The following is a 14,488-nucleotide window of genomic DNA, read 5'->3' as shown; positions in this document are numbered from 1 at the left end:
TTTAGTTTTATGTTGCTAAACAACAAAGTATCCCCAAATATAATGGACTAACCAAACAAATCACAGCATGGCATCCGTATGAATGAAGGGCTTGTTTGCACCACAGGCTGCCTACTGACTAGGCCACCAGGGGAAATACTCCCCTGCCTACTCCACTGATGGGCCGGGACTCCACTGGTGGCCTGGGTATAAACAGCTGAAAGGTCATGCAGAGTCTTCTGAGGCCTGTTTTACCCAAAGAGTACTTGAAGCCAGTACAGAATATCTGGTGTGGTTATGACTGAAGCATGTCTTCAGCTGTGGTGCAGTTGTCCTCTGTAGCTGCTAGAAAAATCCTCAGGGTGATTATAAAGTGTCCAAAAGAGCTGATCTACCATGAGAGTTATTCAGCTAGTTGTTGTTTGCGGACAGTTCCTTGCTAATGGCTGTCAGACAAATGGCTGTCAAATAGTCTATGATGTCTGCTATTATTCCATTGATCTTTTATTATCTATGAGATATTTATCACAGTTTTACCTTTTTGAACTAGAAATCTTTTCTCTTTTATAGGGGATATTTCCTGCAAATTATATCCACTTGAAAAAGGCTATTGTCAGTAATAGGGGGTAAGTAATTGGCCTTGCTAAATTTATTTATAATTATTACAGGTTGCAGAAGAATTGTGTATGTCTTTTTGGTTTGTGGTATAAAACATATTATTGACAAGTTTTTATATAGAAAATAGGCATTTTTATCACATATAATCTTGAGTATGGTACGTTGTGATGTAACCCCTAGTTGTGAATTCTATTAGAAAGTTATATATGAAAAAAAAGTTATATATGCACAGTATGTTAAAATATGTATATGTGGACTATTTTGAGTGTAGTCATTGATACAATAGCAGCCTAGAGATGATTTTGTAATCTTTCTATATGTCATACGTAAGGAAATGTAAGAGCTTCTGTTTCTAAGTAGAAATTGATGGATTTAGAAAAAAATTATATGATCTTGGGGATTGAACCCATAGCCTTGTGCTTGCTAGACAAGCACTCTGCTAATGAGTTATATGCAAGCTTCATTTTGTGTTTTTGGTGCCACAATTTATGTCTTTCTTATTGTGTATTTATTAACAAGTTATTTTAATTACCTTTATTTTCAGTAATTTTATCTTTTAATTTTTATATTAGTGTTATGATTTATATACCATCATTATAATGTTACAGATTTTTCTGAATTATTACATTGTAAATTTGAACACTGATTTTTATATTTTCATATTTTTTTGCTACTAATTAGAATTCCTTCAATTTGACTTAAAGTGTCTTGTTTCTACAAGGCACATTTGCTAGTAATGAAGTTGCTTAGTTTTTATTTGTCTGAGAAAGTCATTTTATACTTTCATGTTAATCAGTGTCCTTATATCTTTAGCTTTCAGAATTTCATATAGCACATTTTGTCATGCAGAACTTTTGGTTTTCTAAGAAAGCCTTTATCTCTTCTTTTTGTGAAGGACAGCTTTGCACTGTAACATTTCCTAACTTTAAAGTTTCATTTAAACCCTATAGTATTGTAGGGTTTTATCAAAGATAATTTGGTTATTTGTGTGTCTCTGGTTCTAGACAATATGAAACTGTGGTTCCACTTGAAGATTCTATTGTGACTGAGGTTACAACAACTTTACAAGAATGGGCCAGTCTGTGGAAACAATTATATGTGGTAAGTAATTGATAATAGCTTAACAGATCATTTAAGTTATATCAGGAATTTTATTTATCCTGTGTTTGTTTTATAGTTGGGAATTTACGAATATTTTTAGTTTTCCAAGTGAATGTCCTTAGTATGAGCTGAAATATCGTAGACTGAATTCTGCAGTGCTACAAAGAAGCAAAAGAATTATTAATACTTGAAGCTACTTGGCATTTTTTGTCAAGGGTATCATGCTACATAGAAATTCAATTTCATAGAGCTGCATATACAATGATTTTGTTTATATAACATTCTCAGATGACAAAATTTATGTGATAGGATAGGTCTGGGTTTACCTTACACATTATACTTTCTTTTTTTTGTGGGGGGGCCAGTCCTGGGGCTTGAGTTCAGGGCCTGGGCACTGTCCTTGGGAAGCTTTCCTCAAGGTTAGCACTCTATCATTTGAGCCACAGCACCATTTCCTGCTTTTCTCTATGTGGTACTGAGGAATCGAACCCAGGTCTTCGTACATGCTAGGCAAGAACTCTACCACTAGGCTAAACTCCTGACCCACACACATTATACTTTTTGCTCAGGATTGCTTTCTAGTCAAAGGTCTTTGGTACTACCATATTGATTTCAGTAATTTTTTTCTGTCAGTCATAATAACAAAATATTGATATTAAATCAGATAGAGATCAACAGACTAGAAGATCCAGAAGCCGACCCACACAGGTATAGTCATGGGATATTTCTTGGTAGTTATTGGAGTTTTAACTCAGCGCCTTGCACTTGCTAAGCAGGCATCTACCACTTAAGCTTTGCCTTCCCAACCCTTTTTACTTTTAATTATTTTCTAGATAGAACTGTACATTCTTTGCCCAAGCCAACTTAGACTGCAGTCTTCCTACTTACGCTTCCTATGCTGCTAGAATTACAGTCATGTTTCACTACATCCAACTTATTGATTGACTTGAGGTTTCCCAATCTGTAGCCAGACTGCTCTGAGTTGATTGTGATCCTTTTGATCAACACTTCCCAAGTCACTGGGATTACAGACATGAGCCACAGTGCCTAGCTAGTCAGTTGAGTTTGGACAAAGGCACCGAAAACATATGTTGATAAAAAGGCAGCTTCTTCAACTAGTGATACTAAGAAAAATGGATATTCATATATAGAAGATTGAGTCTGTACCGAATGGGAAAAAGCTCAAGAATGTTTTCTCTAAGAATATTATAGCCAGGCACTGGTGGCTCAAGCCTGTAGTCATAGCTACTCAGGAGGCAGAGATCTGAGGAGCATGGTTATAAGGCAGCTCTGGCAGGAAAGTCCCTGCAACTGTTATCTCCAATTAACCAGAAACCAGATGTGGACCCATGGCTCAAAGTGGTACAGCACTAGACTTGAGAAAAAAGCTCAGGGACGGTGCCTAGGCCCTGAGTTCAAGCCCCATGACCACCCCCCAAAAGAATGTTATTCTTATATTTTACAGTGTATTAATGAAAGAGCCACACTAGGCAAGAGAAACAAATGAAAGGCATTCAAGGGGCTGAGAGTTTGGCCTAGTGGTAGAGTGCTTGCCTAGCATGCACGAGGACCCAGGTTCAATTCCTCGGTACCACATACATGGGAAAAAGCCAGAAATAGTGTTGTGGCTCAAGTGGCAGAGTGCTAGCCTTGAGGAAAAAGCCCAAGGACAGTTCTCAGGCCTTGAGTTCAAGCCCTAGGACTGGCACCAAAAAAAAAAAAAAAAAGAAAGGCATTTAAATAGGGAAGAGACAAATTATCTCTTATTGTATATGTTACAACTCTATATTTTGGAAAAGCTAAAGATTCCATCAGTGATTATTAGAATTGATACATGAATAAAGGTGCTAAATACAAAATCAACATAAAAATCAGCATTTTTTATATCAATGAGATTGTTGAAATAGAAATAATTGAAATAACCCCATTCGTTCACAGTAGCTATAGAATAACAACAAAAACAAGAAAACACCTAGGAACAATTTTATTCAGAGAAAGACTTACATAATAAAATTTGTGAAACATTGAAAAGAGAAATAAAAGAGCAAACACTTTCATGGTTTGGAAAAATTAATAGTTAAAATTCTCTTCGCAATGTGATTGATAGATGCATTGTGATCCTCATCAGATAACAAATTGCATTCTTCATAAAATTAGGGCAGAGCTTTCCTTAACCCCAGTGAAGGTAAAAGGGCCCCACAAAGCCAAAGCAATCTTTCTTGAGGAGAAAGAACAGTTAGAGGCATCATAATACCTGATTTCAAGATAAACTATGGAGATAGCATAATAGTGGCATAAAAACAGATACATTGAGCAATGAGTTACATTAGAAATCTTACAGTGAACTCCATGTATGTCTAACCAATTTATTCTTAACAAAGATGCCAAAAGTATACATTGGAGAAAGCACAGCCACTTTAATAAATGACGCTGGAGATACCTGATAGGTAGAAGATTGAAACTCAAACCTTTCACGCTATAAATGGGTTGTATGATGTGTGTATGTTTATAATACACATACTGCCGTAAAACTGTAACAGTAAGATAAGATACAAGCCAAAACCTTTACACCTAGCCTCAATATCTCTTCAGTGTCTGATGGAATTGCTTTGGCCCAGTTTATTCTATTCTAGCCTTCCAGATTGGGCATGAAAGTCTATGAGACTCTTATCTCTTAATTGGAGAATTAACCACCAGAAAACCAGAAGTGGCGCTGTGGCTTAAAGTGGTAGAGCACTAGCCTTTAGCTGAAGAGCTAAGGGACAGTGCCTAGAACCAGAGTTCAAGCCCCATGACAAAAAGGAAAAAAAAGAAAAAATAATAGTATTGAGCAAGGCACTGGTGGCTCACACCTGTAAACCTTGCTACTCAGGAGGCTGAGATCTGCGATCATGGTTTGAAGCCAGTTTGGGCAGGAAAGGCCAATGAAACTCTTATCTCCAACTAACTATCAAAAAAGCCAGAAGTAGAGATGGTAGAGCACTAGCTTTGAAGTAACAAAGCTCAGAGACAGCACTGAGGTCCTGATTTCAAACCGTAGGACCAGCACCACGCACCCCATACACACATACTATTGAGATGTTAGACCTGACTGTCTGCGTACCTCAATACAACAGGAGACTTGGAAGACTAGAGATCTGTGCTTGTGCCTAGTTTGCAGTTAGAACATTTCCTTCATTAGATGAGATTATTCAGGCTGTTTTGGATTATCTGTAATGTCTGTAATAATGATTTAGTTTTAGTTAGAGCTTTTAGAATTGTTGAAAACAATCTTGGAAAGAATTTTTTTAGGCACACTACAGGAAATTATACAACACTAAAATAACACTAGAAAATTGATGCCTGGGACCTCATTACTCCCATGATTCCATACCACAGAATAAATTTCATTTCATTTGCCATTGTATACCATTGTAATCTGGGGGTGTTAATCTGAGGGTGTTATATCATAATATTCCTTTACAATATTCTGCAAAAAAATGAAGTTTTGTCAGATAAATAGTATTCTCTTGAGTAAACATAGTTTGGTTTGAGTTGTTAACCTTCTTTTAAACACAATTTCAACAGAAACATGTTTGGTATTTTAGCCATCAGGTGATAGGTTCACAGGAGAGCTTGAGTTCTTTCATATGTAGTCCCAGTGGAGTTGCATGTCTCTTCATATTTGTGTGCAGAAAATAGGAAGAGCAAAGTATACCCAGTGGTATTGATTCACTGGATTTTAAGAACAGCTCTGAGGCATGCTTTCTAAGTCTGAATTGTGATCAAAGCATATTTTAAAAGGTCGAAATAAAGCAGTCCTAATTTCTAGGAAATGTTTTAACTTAACATGCTGATAGAGATTGTTGCAGATATAGTATTGTTTTCCAGAGCTGTAGAACACAGCAGAAAATGCAAGAACATAGCAGGGATGTTGAGACATGGTTGAAAGGGTGTCTTTCTGTTTCTTCATCAAGAGTTTAGTACTGGTACCTTAGAAACTATATTATCTCAGAAAAGAGTAGTTCCAAGAAAGCAGATGTCTGCATTTCTTAAAATTCTAAGTGCCCAATTTTTACAAATTTGTTTTTAGAAACTACATATGTTTTCTTTCTTAATAAATCTGTACTTACTAATTTATTCTACATGAAAAATTTGATAATGCTTCTCAAGTTCTAATTTCTACCCAGGCAAATCAGCTCACTGGCTTTCATGTCAGACCATTGTCAGTAGGCATAATACAAATAGATATAGTAGTTGGAGGAGTGAAAGTACTTGGATTTGAACATTATACAACTGGGCTTGAATTTTACATGCCTAAATTTATATCTTTGTGGCTTAGTGCAAAATACTTAAACACTTCTTTCTATTTTTCTCAACTGTAAAATTGAAACAAGAGCCAGGGTATTGGGTTTTTATGAAGATAAGTAACAACAACAAAAAAAATAGTACCTAAAACCTCTTTTAGATTACCTATCATGTAGGAATTACTAAATGTTAATTAAAGGATATTCTTAAGACTGTGTCAGATGCTTTGTGATACATTTTTTTTTTCAGTAGATGTTGCAGTTCTTAAAGCCATTTTCTAACTTAGCTGAAATTCTTAGTTTTGTCAGTTTGATACATTGTCCTTGAAAGTTGATGAATCTTTTGTTTTCCAATCTTAAGAAAAACAATCATTTGAAGTTAAGTAGAATCAATTTATAGGATAGAGACTCCACTTTTCTTTTTTTGGTCAGTCATGGGACTTGAACCCTGGGACTGGGTGTTATCCCTGAACTCTTCAGCTCGAGATTACCACCACTTCCAATTTTCTGGTGATTAATTGGAGATAAGAGTCTCATGGACTTTTTAGATCAAGCTCCAGGATCAGCACCCAAAAACAACAAGAACAACAAAACCCTGACAGTTAGTGAATATTTGGTTTTATTTCTAATTACTCTTCGTTTCCATACTCTAGAAATACATAGTTGATAGCCAAAATCTTGAATGTTCTAACAATTATTCTAACAATTATTCTATTAATGTAAACTATCAAAATCACACATGGAGAAGCTTTTCTACTGATACTATTGCCATTACCAAACTGCCAGCTCCTGTTCTGTAATTTACATAACAGTACATTATTAAATTAAAAGCAGACATTTTAGGGAGGGATTCTTTTTAGACAAATAGTATTTGTTTACTAAATCTGTAACACTCAGGTAAATATTTTAAGAAATGCCTACCCTGTTGAATACCAGCCAGAATACCCAGACACCTTCTGGTATATGGCAGATTGTTTGTATTATTCCTTAACAAGTGTTAGAATAATCCCAAGGCTTCTTATTTGTTCATTGACTTCACTTGTTTAGGATTAGTTGTTAAATTGTTTATATTACCCAATGCTAAAATTTGCCACTTTATTATTTCCCATTTTTATTATCTTTTTACCTATCTGAGGGCCTTTTGCAATTTAACGTTTTTGATTTTCACTGGCCTCCTAGTTGGTTTTCTTCCAGAGACTCCTTTCTTACTCTTACCTTGTTAGTAATTAATTTTTTCCCTTTTGTTTTTCAACTTCTGTACTGTGTATCCCCTGAAACTCATCCCCTCTGATAGGATTTAATTTGTTTCTTACACCAAACTGTTAATTTCACAATTCTTTACGTTTTTGCTCTGTCCATAGGCCATCTTTGACTTGATTGTCTTTTTGTGGAAGAATAACTTTACCTTCTATTTTTTTTACATCATCTATGTTCGTTCAGGCCTATAGTTTTACAAAAACGATGGTTCCCAAGGGAACCATATCATTTGACTTAAAGCAGCATGCACCTGTTTCTAAATGGTTATTGTTTTGTTCATCCTACCTGCCAGAAATAGCTTAGTTGTTAACTCAACTAGCCTCTGTGCTCTCATGTGCTAAGTTCTTATAATAATTGATGACATAATTCTTTTTTTTTTTTTTGGCCAGTCCTGAGTTTCCTTTTCTCAAGGCTAGCACTCTGCTACTTGAGCCACAGTGCCACTTTTGGCCTTTTCTGTTTATATGGTACTGAGGAATGGAATCCAGGGCTTCATACATGGTAGGCAAGCACTCTACCACTAAGCCACATTGCCAGCCCTGCAAACATAATTCTTGAATAATCATTACTCAGGCTACACTTGTAGAAGGGCATGTAATTAGTAGTATACAGAACTAAGTATCTCATATATGAAGTTTGTATTCTTATAAATCACTTGTTCAACAAATACTAAGAGCTTGAATGTTCATTCAGTATATTACATTATGCCCCACGTTTGTTCTGGGGATATAGCAGTACATAAAAAAGGTAAAAATCTTGTGTTCTTGCAGTTGACTTTCTAATGCATGAAAATTGATGCAGTGAATTTAATATATTTTGAGATATATAGTGTTTTATGTTTATTATTTATATCCAACATTGTGAAGTGTGTGTGTGTGTGTGTGTGTGTGTGTGTGTGTGTGTGTGTGTGTGTGTTGGCCTTGGGGCTTGAACTTAGGGCCTGACACTGTCTCTGAGCTTTTGTGCTCAAGGCTAGTGCTCTACCACTTGAACCATAGCCCTACATCTGACTTTTTGCTGGTTAATTGGAGATGAGCATCTCATAGATTTTTCTACCCACAGAAACTGTGATCCTTAGATCTCAATCTCTTGAGTAGCTAGAATTGTGGATGTGAATCATTCAGGCCTGGTGGGAAGCTTCTTTTTAAAAGCAGTTTTATAATTGATACACAAAATTTCTTGTACTTAAGTATAAAATTGGTAAATTTATAGTATAGTGCCAATATAATTATGTACTTATTTTCCATTTGTATTCCTCTTTGCTGAAGTATTTGCTCAAATTGTTTGTCTATTTGGTAAAACTAGTTTATTGAGATTTGAAAATTCTTTCTTCATTTTATGTATTTTTAGAGAAAAACTTGCCAGGTGCCGGTGGCTCATGCCTGTAATCCTAGCACCTCAAGGAGGCTGAGATCTGAGGATCACAGTTCAAAGCTAGCCCCGGCTGGCTTTGAGACTCTAATCTCCAATTAACCACCAGAAAACCGGAACTAGCATTGTGGCTCAAGTGGTAGAAAACTAGCCTTGAGCTGAAGAGTTAAGGGACAGTACCCAGGCCCAGAGTTCAAGGCCCCCATGACAGACAAAAACTGAAAAAAAAAAAAAAAAAAGGCAACAACAACCAAAAAAACTTTTTAAAATTCAGAATAGCTCATTCTTTAAAAGATTCAATTCTTCAAGCATATAGAAAATTTCTTCATTTAAAGTTATTTTTAAGAAGATAAATACAAGCCATATTATTTAAGGAATACATACATACATAATAGCTGAAATATAAGGGGGGTATAGTAAGGTATGAATGACTAGTTTGCTCATGAGATTCTTGGTAGTCATTGTTTTGAAGCATATCTAGAAGACTAGGTGATGTGTTAGAACCAAGTCCAGAGCAGAGTATCCGCTGGAAGGGAGGCAGTGAAAGTGGTGTGGCCATAGACGCAGTATGATCCTTACCTGATAAAGTTAACCAGCATAATAGCCCTAGATTCATTCTCATCATCCCCACACATACTCTCATTTTCTTTCTCTTCTTTCTTTCTTCTTGTTCTCTTCCTTCCTTCCCTCCCTCCCTTCCTCTCCCCTGCCTACTATGGTATATTGTCTATACATTAAAGAATTATGAAACACCAGAGCAAGAATCAGTAGTAGAAAGACAGGAAGTGTTCTTATATTTTTTGATAGTAATAAACCCTGAGGTATACTTAGTGCAAGGTGGAGCTGGTGAGTTGTTTGCACTTTTACTTAAAAATTCCCCTAGTAGGAGAAAAGAGAAGTAAGCTAAACAAGAAGTAGGATTTAATAAGAAACTCTCAGTGCCCTTGGAATTATGGCCCCATGTGAAAGGACTGCTCCTGCAGTGTTTCCAGACAACCTGGACATAAATGTGTACTTTCTGTCTGTCTTCTTCTTTCCTTTGCTGTAGCAGGATGACTCACATCCTAAAGAAGCTTGGTTGGCAGGGTAGCTGCTGTCACTGCTGCCCTGTATGCATTGTCACCAGTGTGTGAAAGCTATCAATGGACAGATGCTATGCTGTAGTCAAGAGAGAAAGCTTTCTCCAGGGCCACCTTTTACTGTGGAATGTTTCATTTCCCATCTGTTCTGAAAATGAGACAAATAAATGGTCTGGCTTTTGTGTTGATTCTGACAGGGGATCATTACAGGAAAGCAGGATTTACTAGTCCCATTTATTAATATTTAAATTAGTAAGCAGCAGTGAAGGCTAGATTCAAAGTCTTCTTATCTTTGTGACTCAAAACAACCCCATTTGTGGTATGGAGTGGTGGAGAGAGAGCTTTTTATAGTAGAAATCATTGAAATTCAACATTTTAAAACAGTCAAAAGGTACATGTAAACCCATTTTTTGTTTTTAATTTTTACAATTATGTTTAAGTACTTATGCAGAGGTTTCAATCAGCATATCAGTTTGAGTACAAAGTATCTTGATTAGTGTCACTCCTCCCATTGTTCTCCCCTAAACATATTTTCAAATTAAAAAAAATTATTGGGCATGTAGTGGAAAATATCAGATCAAGTCCTCATCTCTTCTTTGTTTTTTTATTCCCAGTCCATACTTACTTTTATAGCTCCTTTAGCTGTTTTTTTATTTTTTATTTATTTTTTATTTATTTATTTATTTATTTATTTATTTTTGCCAGTCCTGGGCTTCAGCTCAGGGCCTGAGCACTGTCCTTGGACTTTCTCAAGGTTAGAGCTCTACCACTTGAGCCTCAGCACCACTTTTGGCTTTTTTCTATGTATGTGGTACCGAGGAATTGAACCCGGGTCTTCGTGCATGCTAGGCAAGCACTTTAACCACTAGGCCAAACTCCCGGCCCCTATTTATTTTTTTTTATTTAAAAATTTTTTATTGTAATTAGTAAAAGGGTTACATGATATTTGCCAGATAGAAGGTGCATTAATTCACATACATTGATACCCTTTCACATGTCTTGGTACCCATTTCCCTCCCCCCCCATTTAGCTGTTTTTTTAATATTTAGTATTCCTAAATGATACCCTTAATGCATACTTTTTCTAGTTTTGGTCACATTTAATTATGTTTGTGTTTTAGAAGACAAGCACTGAACTTTGAATTTATATATGTGCATACATATTATTTTTCCATATTTCCAAAATACTTGTATCAACATTTAAAAAATGCATGCCTGCATAACTACTTGTACATGTAGCTACATTTCCTTTCATGTGTAAATTTTCTTATCATGACTAGTCCTCTTTTTTAATTTACCCTGTTTTCCCTGTTGTCTATGTCCCAATGCTGTGGCAAAAATAAAAAACCACTGAATGTGTTCAAACATTATAAAGTATTTTATTAGTTTAAATTTTTCCAGTTATACTTGTATGGAGCCCTGACACCACCTTTGTTAATCTGCCCTGAGAATGATTTTTTTGTGTGTGTGCTTTCTCATAGGTCCTTTTTTCTCTTGGTTAGATCATTATCACCTTAATTTTGATTTATCTCCTATTTCCTTGTTCCTTCTTGCAGAAAATGTGTGATGAAAACATTGTTAAAGATTTTGCATATTTTAAATGCTTTTAGTTTTCCTTTACCTTTGAGTCATAGTTTCACTGGATGTAAACTTATTTGTTATAAGTAAGATACAGAACTTGGCTAGGTATGTTGATATACTCAGGGGACTAGAGCAAAAGGATTGAGGATTTGAGCCTAACCTGGGCTTACAAGTAGCAAAGTCTAGGCCAGCCTGACACTGCCACAAATTAACCAGCAACTCACCTATGTACTCCAGAATTTTGAAAGCATTGCTTCATAATTTTCCAGTTTCTGATGTTAAGATATTTCTGTCATGTCACTAGAATATCATTATGTTATGACTCTTGTATATCATTTATTTTCCGTGAAAAATTTAAGGATCACCTCTTTGTCATCAGTGTTGTAAATTTTTGCAAAAGATGTACCTTTACTTGTTTTTTGTTTGTTTGTTTGTTTGTTTGTTTGCCCCCAGTTGTCTAGCACTTCAGTCAATTGTGGCTTCAACATGTTTTTTGTTTTGTTTTGTTTTTTGCCATTCTTGGGGCTTAAACTGAGGGCCTGAACACTGTCCTTGGGCTTTCTCAAAGCTAGAGCCCTACCATTTGAGCCACAGCACCACTTCTGTCTTTTTCTATGTATGTGGTACCGAGGAATTGAACCCGTGTCTTCATATATGCTAGGCAAGCACTCTACCACTAGGCCAAACTCCCAGCCCCTGTTTGGGTTTTTGATAGCCTGTGTGCTGGTTCTATGAGGGAAACTCCATTCCTTCATATATTCCAAGAGAATACAGAAATTGCTGACTAGTTTGGGGCCAAGAACTGACCTAGCTCAATAACGTCATCTTCTTTTGGTCAGAACCATCTCAAGGTTTGCCCAGATTGAAGTACATGGATAAACAAACTACATTTCATGTTAAAGGACTATCAGTGTCCTATTATTGGAAAGAATACCTGGTATAGGAGATATTGTCATCTTTGAATTTCTGATTTTAAAAATGTTTATAAGCTAATTGCTAGTGGCTGACATGTACAATCCTTGATACTTAGAGTGAACTTGGAAGATCATACTCTGAAGCCAGCCCAGTCAGGAACGTCTGTAAGAGTCTTAAATGTGTTGCTTCAGTATCAGTACACTTGGCCATCAGTATACCTAGATAGAAAAAGCCAACAACCTTTCTTTTAATTAGTGTTCACAAATCTCAAAGCTACCTAGCAATTAAACTACCTTTCCCCTGTCAATTTAAGTTACTATTATCAGAGGGGGGAACCATATTACATCTTTTCCTCAATCCTCAAACCTCAGAACACCCTTTCCCATTTCACTTACTTGACATCATTGATCTTGTTGATCTTTTTCCCCTCTGAGAATGAAGTTGAGGGAAAAATTCAGACCTTTCATTAAATCTTTGAAGTCTTTGAAATCTGTGACTTTTTCCCATCCTTTGATAGTACAATCGACCCTTTGTTTCCATGAATTTAAGCAAGTTAAGTAATGTAGAGAAGTATATAGGAAGATATAGGTAGTTATATGTAAATGTGATACAATACCAAATTTCCTGGACAGTTCTCATTCTCTGTTTAACCTGCATTTGACAAAGTCCTTCCTAAATTCTAGTTTTTATTGGGCTTTCATAACATATTTCTCTACTACTTTTCAACGCACTACTTACTCTCCCTTAATTTCTTTTACTTAGATATCCCTAGTTTTCCTGGAATCCAAGTTAGACTTTGCATGTTCATAGTTGAACCTATTTTTCCTTTTTCAGACATGTTTCCCAAGCCATAAAACAAAAGTGATCCTTGAATCCATTACTGTTCTATATCCAGTCTGTCAGTAGATTCTGATACCTCTGGTACAGAACATGATAAAACTCCAATTCCTTCTAAACTGAACAGAACATGGTGGTATATATCTGTCATCCAAGCATTTAGGAGGCTAAGGAAGATTACAAGTTTTTTTTGTTTTTTTGTCAGATAGGGATTTGAACTCTGGGCCTGGGCTCTGTCCCTGAACTCTTCAACTCAAGGCTAGCGCTCTACCACTTTGAGCCACAGCTCCATTTCTTGTCTTCTGGTGGTGAATTGGAGATAAGTCTCACAGGCTTTCATGCCTGGGCTGCCTTTGACCTCTAATCTTCATATCTCAGCCTCCAGAATAGCTAGGATTATAGGTGTGAGCTACCAGTGCCTGGCTAGATTTGTTTGAGGGTAGCCTTGGTTACATGAGAACCCATTCTGCTTTAAAAAAAAAAAACAAGCCTCTATTACTACCACCATTAGGGCATTTAGTAACTCCTACATAGGTGTTTTACTTACTCTGTAGTGCATGTTTATCTGTCTTCAGAAATAATCTTATAGGTTGGTTACTGACCAAGATTTTTTTCCAAGAATCTTAATTATACAAAATTATATTTCTAATAGAAACAAAATTCTGAATATTTTAAAGTCAAGATTTTGCTTATGAGAAAATAGACCTTGGTTTATAAATCTTTATTCTTTTTTTTTTGCCAGTCCTGGGCTTGAGCTCAGGGCCTGAGCACTGTCCTTGGACTTCTTCAAGGCTAGAGCTCTACCACTTGAGCCTCAGCACCACTTCTGGCTTTTTTCTATGTATGTGGTACTGAGGAATCGAACCCGGGTCTTCATGCATGCTAGGTAAGCGCTTTAACCACTAGGCCAAACTCCCGGCCCTGAACCCGGGTCTTTGTGCATGCTAGGCAAGCACTCTTCCACTAAGCTGAACTCTCAGCCCCTATAAATCTTTATTCTTACATATACCTTTTTTTTTCTGAAGCACCTGCTCTCAGGGCACTTACATTTTTACTTGTAAGGTAATAACCACTATAATGTCTGTAATTATGTTCAATGTGATGTTTCTACTTGAGTCTTCTAAAGGTGACACTTTATTACACTGAGAAGACTAGAAATCTCTGGCTCTGGGGATGCAGACTGTTTAGAAAGGCTAATTAAAAAGCTAGAATGAGGCCTAGAAACCAGGAAATTAGTCTTACTCCAGAGGCTGGCTTTATTTTGAAACCTCAGTTACTTCAAAATAGGGCAGATGATTCTCCCTCTCCCGCTTTCAACTTAGTTGCTGCGTGGTTGAAGTCTTCACTCTTGAGTGTACAGCTTCTGCCAGAGAAAACACTTTTTGTCTCCTGTGTAAGTTACCATTCTGATTAAGCTTAGTAACTTTGATTTACTATGAAGTAAGAGGTAGCAACTATACTTTTG

General features: G+C 36.3%; 1 protein-coding gene across 8 annotated transcripts in view; it reads left to right on the top strand.

Annotated features, from left to right (window-relative positions):
- Positions 1–14,488, top strand: part of Dock3 (dedicator of cytokinesis 3) — a 150,544-nt gene that overhangs the window by 33,297 nt on the left and 102,759 nt on the right. For all 8 annotated transcript variants that reach the window (XR_016533464.1, XR_016533463.1, XM_090323337.1 and 5 more), the window contains exons 4-5: positions 550–605; positions 1,602–1,698. Coding sequence is in view for 6 of the 8 variants with exons in the window: in XM_090323337.1 (XP_090179463.1) it covers positions 550–605; positions 1,602–1,698 (153 nt within the window). In the remaining 2 variants the exon portion in view is untranslated. The remainder of the gene's footprint in view (positions 1–549; positions 606–1,601; positions 1,699–14,488) is intronic.

The sequence above is a fragment of the Megascapheus bottae genome, chromosome 32 (genome assembly GCF_031878675.1).
Source record: "Megascapheus bottae isolate mThoBot1 chromosome 32, mThoBot2.hap1, whole genome shotgun sequence".
Classification (NCBI taxonomy): domain Eukaryota; kingdom Metazoa; phylum Chordata; class Mammalia; order Rodentia; family Geomyidae; genus Megascapheus; species Megascapheus bottae.
This window is presented reverse-complemented; position numbering and strand designations above follow the sequence as displayed.